The sequence below is a fragment of the Sclerotinia sclerotiorum genome, genomic scaffold, assembly GCF_000146945.2.
Source record: "Sclerotinia sclerotiorum 1980 UF-70 scaffold_13 genomic scaffold, whole genome shotgun sequence".
Lineage (NCBI taxonomy): Eukaryota > Fungi > Ascomycota > Leotiomycetes > Helotiales > Sclerotiniaceae > Sclerotinia > Sclerotinia sclerotiorum.
This window is the reverse complement of record NW_001820823.1, coordinates 1,144,608-1,161,254: the sequence shown is the minus strand read 5'-3', so window position 1 is coordinate 1,161,254 and position 16,647 is coordinate 1,144,608. Positions and strand designations below refer to the sequence as shown.

General features: G+C 43.7%; 5 protein-coding genes across 5 annotated transcripts; 1 reads left to right on the top strand and 4 right to left on the bottom strand.

The window, feature by feature from the left end:
• Positions 1-775: 775 nt before the first annotated feature.
• SS1G_09586 (hypothetical protein) lies at positions 776-2,241 on the bottom strand (the record flags this gene model as incomplete). The annotated part of the gene is made up of 4 exons (XM_001589814.1): positions 776-806; positions 871-1,910; positions 1,989-2,143; positions 2,196-2,241. The coding sequence occupies 4 exons, from the start codon at positions 2,239-2,241 to the stop codon at positions 776-778; spliced, it is 1,272 nt and encodes a 423-aa protein (XP_001589864.1).
• A 594-nt stretch (positions 2,242-2,835) lies between these two features.
• SS1G_09585 (hypothetical protein) lies at positions 2,836-6,197 on the top strand (the record flags this gene model as incomplete). Its single annotated transcript, XM_001589813.1, has 7 exons — positions 2,836-2,841; positions 2,897-2,969; positions 3,454-3,528; positions 3,581-4,635; positions 4,690-4,998; positions 5,406-5,696; positions 5,751-6,197. 7 exons carry the CDS (start codon positions 2,836-2,838, stop codon positions 6,195-6,197), a joined length of 2,256 nt encoding a protein of 751 aa, XP_001589863.1.
• Positions 6,198-6,978: 781 nt separating this feature from the next.
• SS1G_09584 (hypothetical protein) lies at positions 6,979-10,592 on the bottom strand (the record flags this gene model as incomplete). The annotated part of the gene is made up of 7 exons (XM_001589812.1): positions 6,979-7,113; positions 7,374-7,607; positions 7,686-8,611; positions 8,664-8,874; positions 8,927-10,268; positions 10,351-10,429; positions 10,553-10,592. The coding sequence occupies 7 exons, from the start codon at positions 10,590-10,592 to the stop codon at positions 6,979-6,981; spliced, it is 2,967 nt and encodes a 988-aa protein (XP_001589862.1).
• A 417-nt stretch (positions 10,593-11,009) lies between these two features.
• SS1G_09583 (hypothetical protein) lies at positions 11,010-12,984 on the bottom strand (the record flags this gene model as incomplete). Its single annotated transcript, XM_001589811.1, has 4 exons — positions 11,010-11,051; positions 11,337-12,676; positions 12,738-12,855; positions 12,919-12,984. The coding sequence occupies 4 exons, from the start codon at positions 12,982-12,984 to the stop codon at positions 11,010-11,012; spliced, it is 1,566 nt and encodes a 521-aa protein (XP_001589861.1).
• A 711-nt stretch (positions 12,985-13,695) lies between these two features.
• SS1G_09582 (hypothetical protein) lies at positions 13,696-16,413 on the bottom strand (the record flags this gene model as incomplete). Its single annotated transcript, XM_001589810.1, has 6 exons — positions 13,696-14,664; positions 14,714-15,007; positions 15,067-15,761; positions 16,002-16,031; positions 16,172-16,282; positions 16,404-16,413. 6 exons carry the CDS (start codon positions 16,411-16,413, stop codon positions 13,696-13,698), a joined length of 2,109 nt encoding a protein of 702 aa, XP_001589860.1.
• Between the last annotated feature and the right edge of the window lie 234 nt (positions 16,414-16,647).

Sequence of the window (16,647 nt, the reverse complement as noted above, 5' to 3'; positions counted from 1 at the left end):
TCCGTATCTACATTTATTCAATCGTATATCGTACCCTAAAACACGATTTTATGTACCGCATGATCTAAGCCGTGCTTCATCCCAATTCATCTCATCTCATTCCGTCCCATTCCATCTCATCTCATCTCATACATATTTAAAAAGCCCCTGAATAATAATAAATAATCCGGGGATACTTTGGTTCTGGCCATGTAAGGTCTACTTTAAGGTACATACTTGAATACTGGGCTATAATTACATTAGTACCAGCAGGTACGAAGGAATCGTTATCCTGTCTTACCCGTCGACGATTCAGATTTCATGCAGTATAAACCATGCCCATTACTGAATCCTTCTCGCACGAAAACGCTCAAACAAGTCGTACCCGTTCTGCTCCACTCCAGTCTAGGTAGAGTTGGTTGCGTGCTGACACTCCACATACTCCATACATAACTCCCTTCTGCAATTAAATTCGCCCACCTGCTGTATTTGGCTGATAAAAGATAACACTTACCAGGTATGAGGAGGGGACAGCGTAGCATGAGAACGAGATGAGATTATAATGATATTTGCCATTAATTGCTATGCCAATAGAATGAGAGACAGCTCGTAAGCTTGGTCAATAATGTCCCCCTTGTACCGAGAACGACTAGCCAGGAACTCCTAACGTAATGCTGGAAGTTTTAGAGAATGAGAATGAGAATGAGAATGAGAATGAGAACGAGAGAAGACCCGCTAAATTTTGCCACAAGAACGCCATTCATTATACACCCTCTAGCTCCGATATCCCACGTAATTAACTAGCGGCTCTAGACTGTCGTCGCCCTCTAGGACACTGCCGACTTGGTTAGAAGATATGTAGATCAATAAAATAACAAGGTTGGTACTCACGAATACTGCTTAACCAGGACTCCCTCTCCTCCCGCTTCCATGTCTATACTGTAAATGTAGAAACCTCCGTCGCTTGTTACCACCATTACTTGGGGACTGCTACTACTTATTGCCACAACACTCTTGAGTGGGCCACTTCGAGAAGTAGCTCCCATTCCTCCTTTTGGTAATTTGATGAAAGCAAAATCCCGCGCCGGTTCCCACATTTCTGTGACAGCCTGGGGTAGGTATCCTCCAACGACTCCGGCAACGCTTTTACCCATCATTTGCGATGACCTCCTGATCATGCTCCCAAAAGTGCCAGTGGACTTGGATTTTTCAACTGGTACATCTGCCATCTCACTACCAGGTGATGTCCCAGCTGGAGGAGACCCGTTGTCACTATCAAAACTCCGGGACCGTTTCCATTTATCTTTACCATTTGGAGATCGCGGGGACTCTGGCATACCCGTAACAGGCCCGCCGAGTCGGAATATATGTATTGTATCCGAATTGGAAGACACACAAAGCAATGTAGAGCTCATGTTAAATGACAGGCTAAAAATAGTCGATGGATATGTGCCTCTTCGAAACTGATATAGTTTCTGTCCATCCGGTACCGAGAATACCCTAATGATTGTTCCTGTTTCTGACGCCGTTGCCAGCAAAGTTCCATCATTATTCAGTGCAATGCATGACAGTGGTGCCCGATGTGCCTCAACCACATTTACGGCTTTCAATGATTTTGCATCAAATATAAGGACTTCTCCAGACGTCGGTGCGACGTATGGGGACAGCGGCGGTGCATGGGCCGGCCTCTTATCTCCCGTCTCTTCCCTGGGCTTTGGTAATGGGTATGCCAAATAGCAGTTTTCCGATGAAGCAGATAGAGCGCAAATGGCGTTTGGGTTTGCTGATGTAGAGATTGTGTATAGTAGGCCCATGTTTTGAATATCGTATAAATATATTTCTTCCTCCAACAACACGGCAAACCGTTTTCGATTCAGTCGCACTGCCAAAACCGCAGATGGAAATGTGAGTTCGCATATAACCGTGCCTCTCTAGAATGTAAAGAATGGTCAGTATATGTAACCTCCAGAGCTCCATGAACATATGATTGCGTTGATGGCAACTCGTACCTTGGTGTTCTGAATTACAATATGTCTAGGTGACTGCTTGATGGCCACCAAGGAAGTTGAGAATAGCATCTCAATTATAGTTACATTCTCATTATCCCCCGTGAATATCTTCGAAAATGGATCGGTATGGTATATTCGAAAGCCTTTGGCAGTCCCTGATGAAGAGGCATTAGTACATCCCGAAATTGGATCAGATAGAACACCAACCAACTGCCAGGCAGGTGTAGTCCTGGTTGAACGTAACATAATTCATAGTTGCGACTCAGTAGACTTAAGCTACTATGTTGCGCAAAGATCTTTCTCCAGGATAATGCAAGAACTCCGTGCTGCAAGCTTCAGGGTTGATTGCTCGCCGCAAGATTCTTGGGTTGGAGATTAGGATTGGCGCTTCTATGGATGGATGTCCCCAAGATCAACTAGACAGCTGAGCTGTAGCAATCGATATATCTTTGTATGAGCTGCACATTGATTTCGAATCGTAATTTTGAATCCCTCGATAGATGATAGGCTGTAGACTGTAAATTGTAAACTGTTGACTGCAGAAAGATAACAGAGACGCGGGGTTGTTTACCATTCTCTCTCTCTGAAGCTCCAGGAATTGGGGAGCTGGTTCGCCGCCTAAATCTCGGTAAGTCGGCCGCTAGACTAAAATGTCAAAGTTCATGAAGCATCCTGTATCAATTTTTCTTTTTGAAACAAAACCTGAGGAATTTTGGAGAATCTTCCATATTTATAGGTAAGTGAGAGTTTTACAAGAATGGAAGGACAGATTCAAAATGGACGTCGTCCAGCAAAAATTTCAAAATCCTCTGGGCAAACCAAAGCCCAGAAAACGGATGATTCAATAATGGGTGTAAGTTTTTGGTACTTGAATAACCTTCTCATGTGTGAATGTTAATGCAAGTTAGACCAATAACAGCAGCATTGTTTCCAAGCGCAGTGTGGAACGTCTTTACTTCCCAAATGAGCCCCATTTTTTCCGTTATTTCGTCAAGAAACCCCTGAGACGATCCCCTCTTATCAATCGTGGATATTGGCTACGCATGAAAGCTATAGATCATGTGGTGAAACAGTTCCTAGAGCAGAGATCCGAGAAACAGAGGGTTGTTATCAATCTGGGATGTGGATAGTAGGTTCTGAAAATTCGAGTATACATACTGTTCACTGATTACCCAAAGTGACCCCCTTCCCTGGCAATGTATGAGTAGATATCCTACAGCTTCTCAAGATGTGAAGTTCATCGATATCGATTATAGAGACTTGATGGTCAAGAAACAAACAGTTGTCCGGAACACATCAGAGCTCAACTCCATGCTCACTAACCTGAACATTACTCAAGACGGAGACATACTGCTTAGTAGCGATCAGTACTTGCAACTAGGATGTGATTTACGAAATCTCAAACGGCTGGAAGAAACTATATCGAAAGTTGTGGATATAGAGAAATGTTCATTCTTATTTACAGCAGAGGTTTCTATCACATATATGCCTACTGAATCAGCTGATGCGTTAATACAATGGGCAAATAAACTCCCCGACGGTATAGTTTCCTCCTTTCTTGTTTCCATGGATTTAGAACTAATACTTTCCAGCTCGTTTTTGTCTTCTAGAACAGCTACTCCCAGAGGGAATAAGTCACCCATTTGCTCAAACTATGATGGCACACTTTGACAAACTTGGCACACCCTTGGGTGCTTGCAAAAAGTATCCAACTGTCGCTGCACAAGACACACGTTTTCGCTCTCTGGGGTGGCCATCAGTATTAGTACGCAATCTATGGGAACTTTGGGGTTCTGAAGATTTCCTAGATTCTAAAGAAAGAATTGCTTTAGACAGTGTCGAGCCTTTCGACGAGTGGGAGGAGTTCGCTTTGTTCGGCTGTCACTATCTTTTACTTGTTGCTGATAATACTAGTACAATGCATCGTCAGGCGATGCAAGAGAGCTGCGAACCAACGTTGAATGGCCCAGGGGCTAATCACACTACAAGCACATACTCTGAATATCCAAAAGCTCAAGGCCAACGCAGATTTGCTGCCCCACTTTCCGTAAGGGCTAGGAATAGAGGTCAATATGCTATTGGTAACTTTTCCGGGATGGGTCTTAATACTCGAGTGAGTTCTTGTGATGTTTACTCCGCTGATGATACTGGTTTCACTTCATTCGATTATCAAGGTTCTCATTCTTGGCCATCGAGCCGTATGTGCCACACTATCACGGGAATCGACGATGGTGCATCTCTACTGATTGGAGGTCGAACGTCGCCAGATAATGCCATAGTTGACTGTTGGATTTACCACAAATGGTTGAATATTTGGGAGAGAGTTGATGACCTTCCCAAGCCGAGATATCGCCATTCGGCTGCCCATCTAGGCAATGGCTATGTAATGATGACTGGTGGCAAAAGTACCTCAAAGACTCTGGTTGATGATGTCATGATCTGGAGCCGACAGCGAGGATGGGTGAAATGCAGTATCAACTCAAACGAACGGCCCCCTGCTTTCTTTGGTTCTTCTCTTGTTGTCTATCCTGAAACGTTTCCTCATCCTTCAGCGTCAAGGTCTGGAATTATCGCTGGTGGCATAACTGAAGACGGACTGGTTCAAGAAAAGACTTGGAAATGGAAGATATCGCAATATAGAGACGAGGTAAATTTTAGAAGTAAGTCACACTGTTGCTCTTCTTGACTAACTGTTATATAGCAACCTTCCATATCATTTAAAAATTTTGACAGTCCCAGCACAAAGGCTGAAAACGGAGCAACTCTTGCTCGCTTTGGTGCACAAACGCTGGTTCATGAAGACAATATTGTCGTAGTTGGTGGTATTGTAAAAGATATACTACTACCTTTAGCCAATGAGATATGTAGTAGTAAGATCGAAAGCATGTCGACGACTCAGCATGTAGTCTGTTGTACAAGTGTGTCAACCAATCTTGAACCACGGCCACTTCTTATTGGTACCTCTGCGGTCTCAAGCGGTGATAAAATCCTTATCATGGGCGGTTCAGCGGTGTGCTTTTCATTTGGGACATTTTGGAACAAAGGGTGTTATTCATTAACCGTGAAGCGTTCTGATACCTCGGAAGCTAGCAATGGTGTTACGTATGATACTTTGCATGGGCCGTGGAAGTTTATGCGCACCATTGATGGAGCTCCTTCCCCTAAAACAATATCTACTAGTCTTCTCAGTGCAACTCCAGGAACTCAAAGCTTGGTCAAAGTACCACGGGTAAAGCTCAACTCGTCCATGGAATTCGACAAAATCCTTGATGCTGGCAAACCTATCATCCTTGAAGGACTAGATACTGGTGTTTGCACCAAAGAATGGACCTCTGACTACCTAAAAGATAAAGTTGGTGCTGATAGAGAAGTAGTGTTTTCCCATTCCTGCAACAAATTATCTCTAACCATTTGTAGGTTATTGTGCATGAAGCATCGACGGAGCATATGAACTTCAGCTCAAAAAACTTCACATATGTAACGAAGAAATTTGGTGATTTCCTAGATGAGGTAGAGAAAGGAAGTAAGCTCTATCTAAGGTCATTATCTGCAGAAAAGGCATCGGAACTCCCTGCCGATATTGTGAAAGATTACCCTTCCATTTCCGCCGACTTTCAACTACCTCTAGAGTTGGCATCCGTTACGCATAACGCACATAGCTCCCCATTACGTATTTCTGGACCTGTGAACATGTGGTTACATTATGATGTAGGTTTCATTCTGTTACATGATAAAGTCCAAGCCAAATGCTAATAATATTAGGTTATGGCCAATGTTCTCTGCCAAGTCAGAGGTTCTAAACGTCTTCTACTTTTCCCACCCTCGGATGTCAAATATTTCGATTTCGCCCCAGGCGCTTCAAGCTCAAGTATTAATGTTTTCGAGAACCTCAGTGATCCCAAGCTCTCGCATACTCATCCACATGAAGTCATACTTCAACCAGGTGACATACTCTTCTTACCTTCACTCTGGCTACACACAGCCTCACCTACCTCTGGCATAAGCGTAGCTGTCAATGTATTCTTCCGCAATCTCCGCAACGGATACGCGGCGGGAAAAGATGTATATGGCAATCGAGATCTACAAGCATATGAGAAAGGTAGACAAGATATTGCAAAGGTGGTGAAGTCTTTCGAGAGCCTACCTACAGATGTAAGAGGATTCTATCTGCAGAGATTGGCGGATGAGTTTATGCAAATGGCTACATAAGTATTGTTGTTATTTGAGCTTCGATTAGATGACTGACGGATAGACGGAGTCATGGGCTGGAGATGTCATTAAGATTTTGTGATATATACCAATTTAAGACATGGTGCTCTACTTCTTCCCATCGATGAGTTGATGTTTGATTTTTGAATGTCCAAAAAGCACCTAAGTCTTACCTCAAAGGAACAGCGCACTATAAAATTCTAAGAAAATAAAACTCTAACTCAAATCTCCCTCTATACTTCTTAAAAGCTCAATATAAATCACTGGTGATTATGTGATATTATTTCATCCTTAAAATTGTAATATATTAAGGTCTCACTCTCTACCTAGAAAGGATTATACATGATACATCTTATTGTAAGACTAAGACTGAGATATTCACATCCACTACATCTCAGACACAAACAAAAACTCCTCCATCGATATTTCCTTAGGCGCAATTGTTAAAAAAAAACCCCCCATATAATCAATAATGTGTAGCAGAGCATATCATAATATAATATAATCATATTTAATTCCCCCTAAATGTCACATCCACCATTTGAATTTTGAATTTCAAGCAAGTGGAATAACACACCTTACTATCTAACTTTCTCTCAAAAGGAGGTATAAACCCCATTCATGGATCCACATTTCTCGTTCCATTTCGCTATTCTAAATGGACCTTTCCCCCTTAACACGCCATTCATCCATCCATCGACGCATAACAGAAACCCTCCTTTTCTTCTCTCTTCTTCCCCTTTCCCCTCGCCATCTCAAGCATTGTCCCGGCACATATCTATCAACCAACGAAAGAAGTAGTACCACCCCCAGTAGCTGGCGCCGCAGTACCAGAACCAACACCAGCTCCGGTAATTCCAGACCCGGATCCAAGATCCCCGGAATTCTGCTCACCCTCTACAGATTCCTCAGTAAGCTTTTCATATTTAATACTTCTCCTCCCATTACTTTTATAATACAACATTACATCCGCGCCGCCCTTCCAGACATGTGCGCGCAGGGTGGCGAGCGACATTGTTATGGGGAGTTTCTGATTGGGAGTTTCGTTAGTCTCGTTTCTTTTGGTATTTACTCTGTGAAACCGGGCCACGAAAGTTTTGTACCGCCGAAGAGCTTCACTGAAATGATGATGGATGGAAAGGAGATGATATAGGGGAAATTGAACGAGTGACAAACCTGTTCATAACAATACAAATCCAGATAATCCTCTGGCTTCATAACCTCTGGTTTTGGCTGCTCACTCGCCGGTTCGATCCTCTCCGCCACATACGCCAGAATCTTCTTGACTCTCAACATGCGATTTGCATTAAGTCTCGCGTTACCATCCGGACCTGCAATAGAGGGGAGGATATCTTGGTATGGTTGAAGGATGAATGAGACCTTGACGGGATCTTTGAGTGGGATTTTATTCTGTTTCATTGTTAGTTCCGTTAAGAAGATGAATGAGGTAGGGGAGATGGAAGAAGAGAGAGTCAGATAGATAAATACCTTTAGAAGTAATTCACCCAACCACATTGGAGCCTTCTCGGCAATTATATTGGCGTCTTCGCCTACTGTCTCTACACTACCTCTGTAAAGATCTTTGACACCGCCACTCGTTTCTTCCTGGATAATTATCGTGGTGCCACCAGGAATCTTCAAAACAGGTGTCTCAGGTGTCAAACTAGGCGTAATACCACTCTCAACCTCTTGAGCCGGGTTCTCCGCAATCAATCTCTCGTATTCATTGCGAATTTTCTGTATCACCCCATTGAAATTATCCTCAACTTCTTTTTCAGCAGGAAGTTTATCACCTGCTTCAGAAGATTCGGATCCTTCATCCGTGGCTTTGTCTTTGTTGTCGTCCAATGCAACTGGTTTATCCATGGTAGTTGAGGAGGAACGACCGAGTTTCTTGGTTCCGAAAGACATTCCCTTGCGGAACTTTTTGCCAAACGATGTGCTGCTATCCTTACCATTACTTTCCTTTTCAGTGTCCACCGCTGGAGATTTAGGGTCTTGACTATCACTGTTAGTTACGACTGGTTGCTTAGGAGGGTCGTTTGCAATTGCTGAGCTTCCAAAGTAGTCTGGCTTTTCCGCTGAGCTCCTGCTTGCTTGTGATCCTCTCTTATCTAATGGCCCACCATCTTCAGATACGGAAGGCAAAAAGCTTCCAGGCCCAGGAGTAGCAATACCAATACCCATGCCTGGGGTTGCAGGATAATGATTACCATTTGCTCGAGGAGTTAAGCTTCCTTGTTGATCCCAGGCAGTTGTAGAGGCATTGGGTATATTGATTGAGATAGGTGGATTGGCTTCTTGTCTTGCTTTGACAATCTCATTGAGCTCGGCGCGGTGAACTTCATCTTTCTTGATTTGCTCATCAACCAGCCTCGAGAAAATATACCTTAATATCCACTTTCCAAGGTTTACTACATAAAATGTAAGCATTATAGCCCCTTCATCCTTGAAGGAAAAACTCACTTCTCTGGTCTTCTCTAAACTCGACATCATCATTTATTTCCAGTTCATCTGCATACATCTCTGCATCGAAACAATTGTACTCCTCTAAAACAACAGCTAATCGACCAGTTCTCGTGTCCAATGAACACCAAGGCGCCACAGCTTCCATTGTGTTAACCTCTGGCTCTACATCTTCGAGATGACATTTTCCGAAAGATTGAATGGGCACACACTGAATCATGTATTAGCTGTCCGCCTGTAACTTTCTGAACGAATTCACCCACCTTGAGAAGATCCCACATTAATACATCTCCGGCAGTATCTAGGGTCAAAACCCTCCTGCGATCATTCAAAAGCTTGTGCTTCACCAGACCGTGTTGTCCTTCAATAGTTTCTTCAGGTAATGCATGAATAGGAACAATCAATCCCAAATCCGGATCCACGATTGGCTCGGAAGGTTTCCTTCCGCCGCTCATCGTTGAGAAGTCGGTGACAGAATCCGAGTCTCTTACAGTTGGCGCTGGAAAGCTTGCCGTATTTGATATCCTCAAGATTGATTTTAGAGGAATCTCTTTCTTAGAATTTCCATTGGTGATGGGAGGCGAAGCCCCTCTAGGTCTCGACACTGAGCTAGTAGCACGATGGCGCTGGTAAGCTCCCGGTAACTGTATATCTGATCCAGTATCGACATCTGCCCAGCGATTAATAGAGGAACTCGATGTCGCCGTCCAGATATGTTCCCCGGAAGCAATAACTCTAGTGACGCCATCATTCTCTTGCGCCAGCGCCAGCGATATTCCATCATCTAATTCTCCTAATGTACCTCTGATATCCGTTTTGGCAACCAACCCAGAACGATCACTACTGTAAAAGACGCCAAGTGATGGGTCCTCAGAGAACAGCGACCAAACACTGTCATTATGCATAGTGAGGGTATGCATACATCTTCCAGCCGTCATACTCCATACTTTGACTGTCTGATCCGAACTCGCTGTCATAATCATATCGCCCGCTTGATTAATCAATATATCTCTAACATTATCCGTGTGGCCCACAAACTTAGTAATTCTTTTCCCAGTCCTCGAATCCCATAGTCGCACAATCGATTCCGGTCCTCCAGCCGCTAGTATATGGCTTCCAGTACTCAATGCATACACTGATCCTTTCTCAGAAGTATCCTCATCCCCGACTTCAATCTCGAGTTGTTTCCCAGCTCCATTTAGATCCCAGAGACAAATCCTTCGATCCAATCCACCCGAAGCAACCCAATTCGCTGCACTACCAGGACTCGCCAGACACTTCACATAATCCGCATGTTGACCAATTGTCACCGGCTCATTGTCTTTCTCCAAAGGCCTCCAAACCCTCACAGTCAAATCGCTCGATGCGCTCACCAGCGCCGTGTTATTTTTCGCGAGCACTACATCATTTACCCAGTGCGTGTGAGCTTGAGTTTGCGCTCTAAATGTAGTCGCAGACTTTGGTGTAGATTCGGAGGATGGGTCGTCGAATGGGTTTCTCAAGGAGGATTCTTTCGGTCGCAGATCAAGATTTAGATCCCAGGCGCAAATGGCACCGTCTCGTCCTCCTGAATATCTTTGTCTCGTTAACCAATGCGCCCATTGCCTGCTAATATTTGTGTCTCCCGCATCTCCACTAACATAGGACAAACAGAAGTAAAGATGCAACAGAGAAACCACAAACTCACAAAATTGACTGCTCACTATCCACGGCCAAACCATTTACACCCAACCTATGTCCGCCGGGAGAATTCGCAAGTGGTAAGACTATAACCCAGTAGATCCATCAATTAGCCTTCGAGAAATCTTTTGTTCTTTCCGCCATAACTTATTAAAGAAAGTCAAAAGCGACATCATTACACGAAACGGGATCAGGGGCTTTGAACATACCATAACTTATTCTCTGCCGTGCCTTCTTGGCCATCGCCATCTTATCTTGGAGACTTCCCTTCTATCATTCGCCTTGAACCAAATGGATGCTGTTTTGCGCCTCTATGTACAAGATTTGGTATTTTCGTCCATGTAAATTCGGCTGATATTCACAAAGATAGTATCTTGTTAAGCTGCGAAGAAGGTGTAGTGGACGACGACCTGCAGATGTGAGATTGAGGTTAGCACCGGGGTTTCGGTGTATTTGAGTTTAGTGGGGATTCTAGAAGGATGAACTGCAGTTTGTGGGGTGAAGCATTTTAAGCGGGGTGAATGTTTGGTTAGGTTGATGTTGGTGATGTTGGTGTGTTGGTTGGTTGTTGTATTGTGATGTGATTGTGGTAATGATAGATAGCTATGGATCATGATGTTGACACTGATATTGTTGTTCAGGATTATAGTCTTGAATTATAATATATTATTTATTTTCTAATCCTAACCTATTGCATCCTACTAGGATCTGTACCTTAAGTACTATAAGCAGGCACAGGATCTAAAATTTGAGACCAGGCCATCTTCTACATATGTTCATGTCAATCATAAACATCCGAGCCATCTCATCCCGCTCAATGAACTTTATTGTCTCGGCTCTTCTTTCCCTAAACCAAGACTCCATCTATCAAATGCGTTTGTATGTAAACCTTCCAGCAACCTGCCATTTTTATACAACACAGAATGGGTATCGTTTCCTTTGTTCCTCCTATAAAACGCCTGTCCGTAAAAACACTTGATACATTTAAAATACCCCTAGGCCCCAAGCAAAATCCCCTTGAAAACCCTTATTTATTAAGAGTGCAGCGATATTCCTTCTCATAATTGCCATATCCGTCCCATTATAGCAATCGGTATTGACACCCAGAGCGACACAGAGAGCATTTGTACAGACGAATACTCCACAATCAAAGCCATTCATCTGTCGAGTACATCCGGTATTTGGTGTCTTCCATTCATCTTCTTTGTATTCCGCACCAAGTTGAAATTTCAACCATCCACGCATCAACCTCGTGAATGTGTGTGAAGATCCTTGCAAACTGTCGAAATACTCGATAGTTCTAGCTATCGGCCTCACCACCCCTACAGTCCAATGACTACCTCTGCAGATAGGAACAAACACAGTGTCAACTTGAAGCAAGGAAGCCCCAGGCGCTTTCTTCCTATTCATCAAGCGCTGTGTGCTGCTCGGCCCTTTCTTGTCCAAGTTTTCGTAAAAGAAACTGTTATGTGCTATGAACTTTGGCACCTTTCCAACAGGTTCACCAAAAGCTTTTGCCTCTACTTTAGCGAACTCGTTCGCAGCCTCCACCACCCATTCAATATAAGTGTTGATAATCTCATCATTGAGCCACGAGTTTTTGCCGAGTAGAGTCCCAAAATCCTTATAGTGTAGTGGAGTGCCGCCCTGAGATTCCGTTATTGGCAAATTCCCGTTCTTTCTCGCACGATCTAAAGCTTCACGTATAATATTCTCCCACTTGTCTTCCAACGCATTTACTAAACGATTCGATGGATCTCGCCGTGTCAATCTACGTTCCTTTGCAATTCGAATTCTTTCTTGTTTTTCCTTGAGTTTGCGCGCTTCGGCGTCCCTCTTCATCTTCTCTTGAGCTCGCGTCGAAATAGCAAATGGCGAGCGTCCGGTCTCATCCTCTTTATCATCATCTAGGGTCAATAAATCTGCCAAACGCTCATGTAAAGAACCCCCATCCTGAACTGCAGATGTGCGTCTCTGTAGTCTCATCGGTTGTAGACGTATGGGTGGAGACCTGGGTGAACGCTGCGATTGCAGCGCATCCGCTATTGATCTTGGCCTGCCCTCTTCGACTTCATCTTCATCATCTGAAATGACTATGACTTCCCGTTCCACTGGTTTTGTAGGTGCACCAAACGCTGGCGGGATCCATTGTGCATCGGCCTTTGCTCTCAGTTCTTCTTCCGACAAGCTATCCGTTTGATCCGTATTTGTTGGTATCATTTTTCGTTGATGTGATGAGTTTCTCGTGTGCGCGCCATTCTTTGATTCATTTCTCTGCCGCTTGACTGCCGTGGACCCATCTTCTCTCGCTTCTGCCCTCTGGATATGTTCGTCTGTGATTACTGTTTGTAATACTTAGTAGAGTTGATAATATGATCTGCCATTCACTCTTACCATCAATATTACTATAGGTCATATCTGTGTATGACGGATCGACCCTTCTACGAAGCCATTCTAGGGCACCCCAAAACCAGCCCATTATAGTCTCGAACATTTCTTCCCCTTGAATCGACTAGAAGAATATGTTAGCTCCCATATCCTTGAGTATCTTTACCTTTTGAGAATCAGAACATACCTCAATAACCTCTATCGAGTTGTGAGTTAATTCTTGACTAGCTTTGCGCTTAAGACTGGTGGTCATGACGAAGAGAAGTTCTTTGATCGCTGGGATTGACCACCATCGAGAAATACTCAATGAAGTACTAGGTAATTCAGATAACTTTCAGATAATTCTGGCGGGTATTTGATGGGTGATAACTGATGTGTTGTTACTTCGGGTGGATGAAATATGGGAAGCATGTAGTTGTGGGTTGAGCGTTGTGAGGGTTGTGAGGTTTGCGACAAATCAATGATGAAAGAAGAATTGGAGCTTCTTCGATACCGATGGAATGGTGATTTAAGGCTTCTGGACAAAGCATTTTACTGGATGGGAAAGTGCTGGTGCCAGGATAAAGAGCCGGGGCTGGTTTTTGCTGGGTTCAGGTTCGGGCCAGGAACACTTTAGAACTCAGTCCATGCCATGACTGAAAACAAAAATGTTTGAAACAATTTCAATGGTGTGAGTTAATGGATTATAATTCGTAAAAGGTACAAGCTTTTGATAATTTTGATAGGCATTTTAATTGTTATTATGTATATCTTTTTCTTAAAAAAAAATCAAAAAAATCATCACATATATTCACCACTTAAGGGGAAATTTTTTACATACTTGTTCTATTTATCTATTCGAATTGATTTACAGGTAAATATTCTATCTATGGATGAGTATAAATTTTCCCCAAATTCTATTCTAATCCCGTCCCTCATTGTCATCAATTCATATAACGCGTGCTATGCTAATATACAATTATTCTCACAAATTTGCTCTTGACTCTCCAAGTTTCTTCGAACAAAAAGCCCCGAAATACTCATTAAGCGCATCAACTGTTGCGCTGCCTTCTTCCAAGCTCACAACAATTCCTACATACCCATCCGGTCTAACAACCACGATGCCTCCGTTTTCTTCATCTAATCCCATCTTGCTATGACTCGAAGCTTTGGCATCTGGTACCATACGATCCCAAATATCATCTGCATAGACGTGATCACTATATCTAGCCAAAGTCTTTGGAACATCTCGTGCAATTTCAATGTTTTGCCTCTTCTCGGCAAAAATTGTGCAAAAGGTGAAGAAGTGACTGTGGGGGTTGTGACGTTCGTGATAAGATACGGTATCGATGTCTGATCGCAAATATGTTGAGAGGAATGAACCATTCTTGGTAAGGTTTTGTGCAAAATCATTGAGTGCCTGTTTAGTCGTTGCCGGCTTTCCCGCAAAAACGTATACTCGGAATGAACCATTGACAGGAATCTCTTGCTCGAGGTGAACAACATTGGCGTCCGTGACTCGTGTAACATTGGAATTGGTGAGAATACGACCGGTCCGGAGCTTATTACCCTTTGGATTTATGACGCTCGATTGTGCTGGATGGGATGATGACCAGTTTAGTGAGTTGGGATTATATGCCACCCCATAACCGCTGGTAAATTCACAGGACTCCTTGAATGTCTTGATGAATTCGTTTTCTTCTCCCTCCACGCTTGTGTGTTCTGCTCCTTGATGCGTGGCTGCCTCGACGTCCTTGGCAGCTGGGGCCTTTTGTGAAAACAGAGCTGCGTATTTTGCGTCAAAGTCCAATAAGTTTTCAGCAACCTTTTTCCTTTCGGCCTCGTATGAATGAAGAATAGATCGATCAGCGAATCCTGATTCAACGTGGTGTATCTTCCAGGCAAGGTTCTGAGCATCCAGGAATGCTGTGTTCATTCCCTGTCCTGCTTTTGGCTACTTTTTGTTAGCTACTGCCAAGATGAGCGCATTTGAGATAGCTTACACTATGTGTATGACAGGCATCACCACCCAGGAAAACTCTATGATCAAGAGTATATTTGTCCGCGATGCCTTGACCAATTGGGTACACAGAGAACCATTCTACACGTTCCCATTCAATGTTATAAGGTTGTAGTATTTTCTTTGCTGAAGCCTGTACCTCCTCTTCTGTGGCTGTCTTCCGAGGATTCCAGTCCTTATCGGTTGAAGATGCGATCTGGATGTAAAGACGAACCATGTTATCTTCTCGTGGAATGACCATTATTGATCCAAAATCTGAATGAATGGTGCATTTCATCTATCAGTGTATTAGCTGAGTAACACAAAGCAATGTGTTGACGAAAAATGATGACTCACCTTGATATCAGGGAAATCTGTTTGAACCACACCATCCATAACACCCCATACATGCGCGATCGGGTCCTTGTGCTTGATCCCAATTTTCAATTGTTCTCGCACAAATGACCTAGCTCCCTCACCACCAAAGAGGTATTTTGCTCTGACAGTCTCTTTTGAACCGCCTTCAACTTGTGCTAAGCTCACTTCCACTGGATACTCGGGATCTTCCTCCTCATCCGTCTTGAACCCCGTGATTGTCCAAGGTCTCTCGATCTGAACATTGTGCTTCTCCAGATCCGCGATGAATACTCTTTCAATCAAGCCTTGATGCAACAAGGTCGTGAATGGGTATCTGGCGTCAATAAAGCTAGGACAACTCGCCCATGTTCCAGTTCTGTGTATACCCTTTCCACCAGCTGTTGGATCCCAAAATGCGACCTCGTAAACCTTTGCAGGTTCGTGTGCCATAATAGCAGGTTTCAAGCCCATGTTCCGTAAAAGATCCAGGGACCGAGGTTGAATACCGTCTGCTCTTCCAGTTTTGGTTGGTTCTGGCCTATTGTCGATGTGCTTGATCTTGTAACCCCAACGTGCTAGACAGGTTGAGAGCAGTAATCCAACCGGTCCAGCCCCGACGATTACAATGTCATACTTCTCCGATACATTTCCCGTGCTTCCAACGCTCTCCCGAGGAGCCATACTTTTCTCCATAGCTAAGGTGCAAGGGTGATAGTAAATTCGATGGCCTGATATGAAAAGTAGGATACTTGATCAAAGCGAAAAATGCAAGAAAAGAAAAATGAGTCTGAGATTTGAAGAGAAAAGCCAAAGGAGACACGGTGAGAGTTTAATAAGAAATCTTACATCACTATTACCCGCAAGTCGAAGTCGGAAAGCTCTAACGGCACTTATACCGGGCGCCATTGATCCATTTCAAAGCTCACTTGACTTACCTTGATCGGATCCCGAGGAGCAATGAAAGGCTAGAAAGGGTAGAGAGGAGCGTCAGATAGGAGTGAAGTTGTAACGGTAAAGTCCACGGCAAGTTTTACTTTGAAATATTGCGGGGAAGGGATTGTCTTGGGGCTGGTGGACCAATCAGATCGCTTGTATTGAGATGAACTTGTGTCGGCTTCGAAATCGGTAATAATCTTTGAGCTTGGCATGGAGAAGTGGATGACAGGTGGACTTGGTTTTGGTGTAGATTCGGCCACCGTATAAATGAGATAGCTACCTATACCTAGCATTAGCTAAGCTCGGTAAGCAGTAGATGATACCTACAGTCTTATCTGTCTCCACCTTTAGAAATCTTCAAGAAGGCTTTACCATCAGCATTGATACATGAAGCTGGGTACACTCAGTCATTCTGAATTCCGATCTGAGAGATACTGAAAGGTAACTCGCACATCATCAGGCGGTTGGAATCGGTTGGACATCTCCATGGGCTAAATATGCCTGTCATAGAGAACCCGCGTTATCAGGAGTCGAGGGCAAAATTCATGATCAATCACTGTTTATTGCTAACCGAGAGACTTTGTTGATATTGTTCGAAGCATCCGACGATAGATGAATGGTAATCCTGCGGCTACTGACACCAAA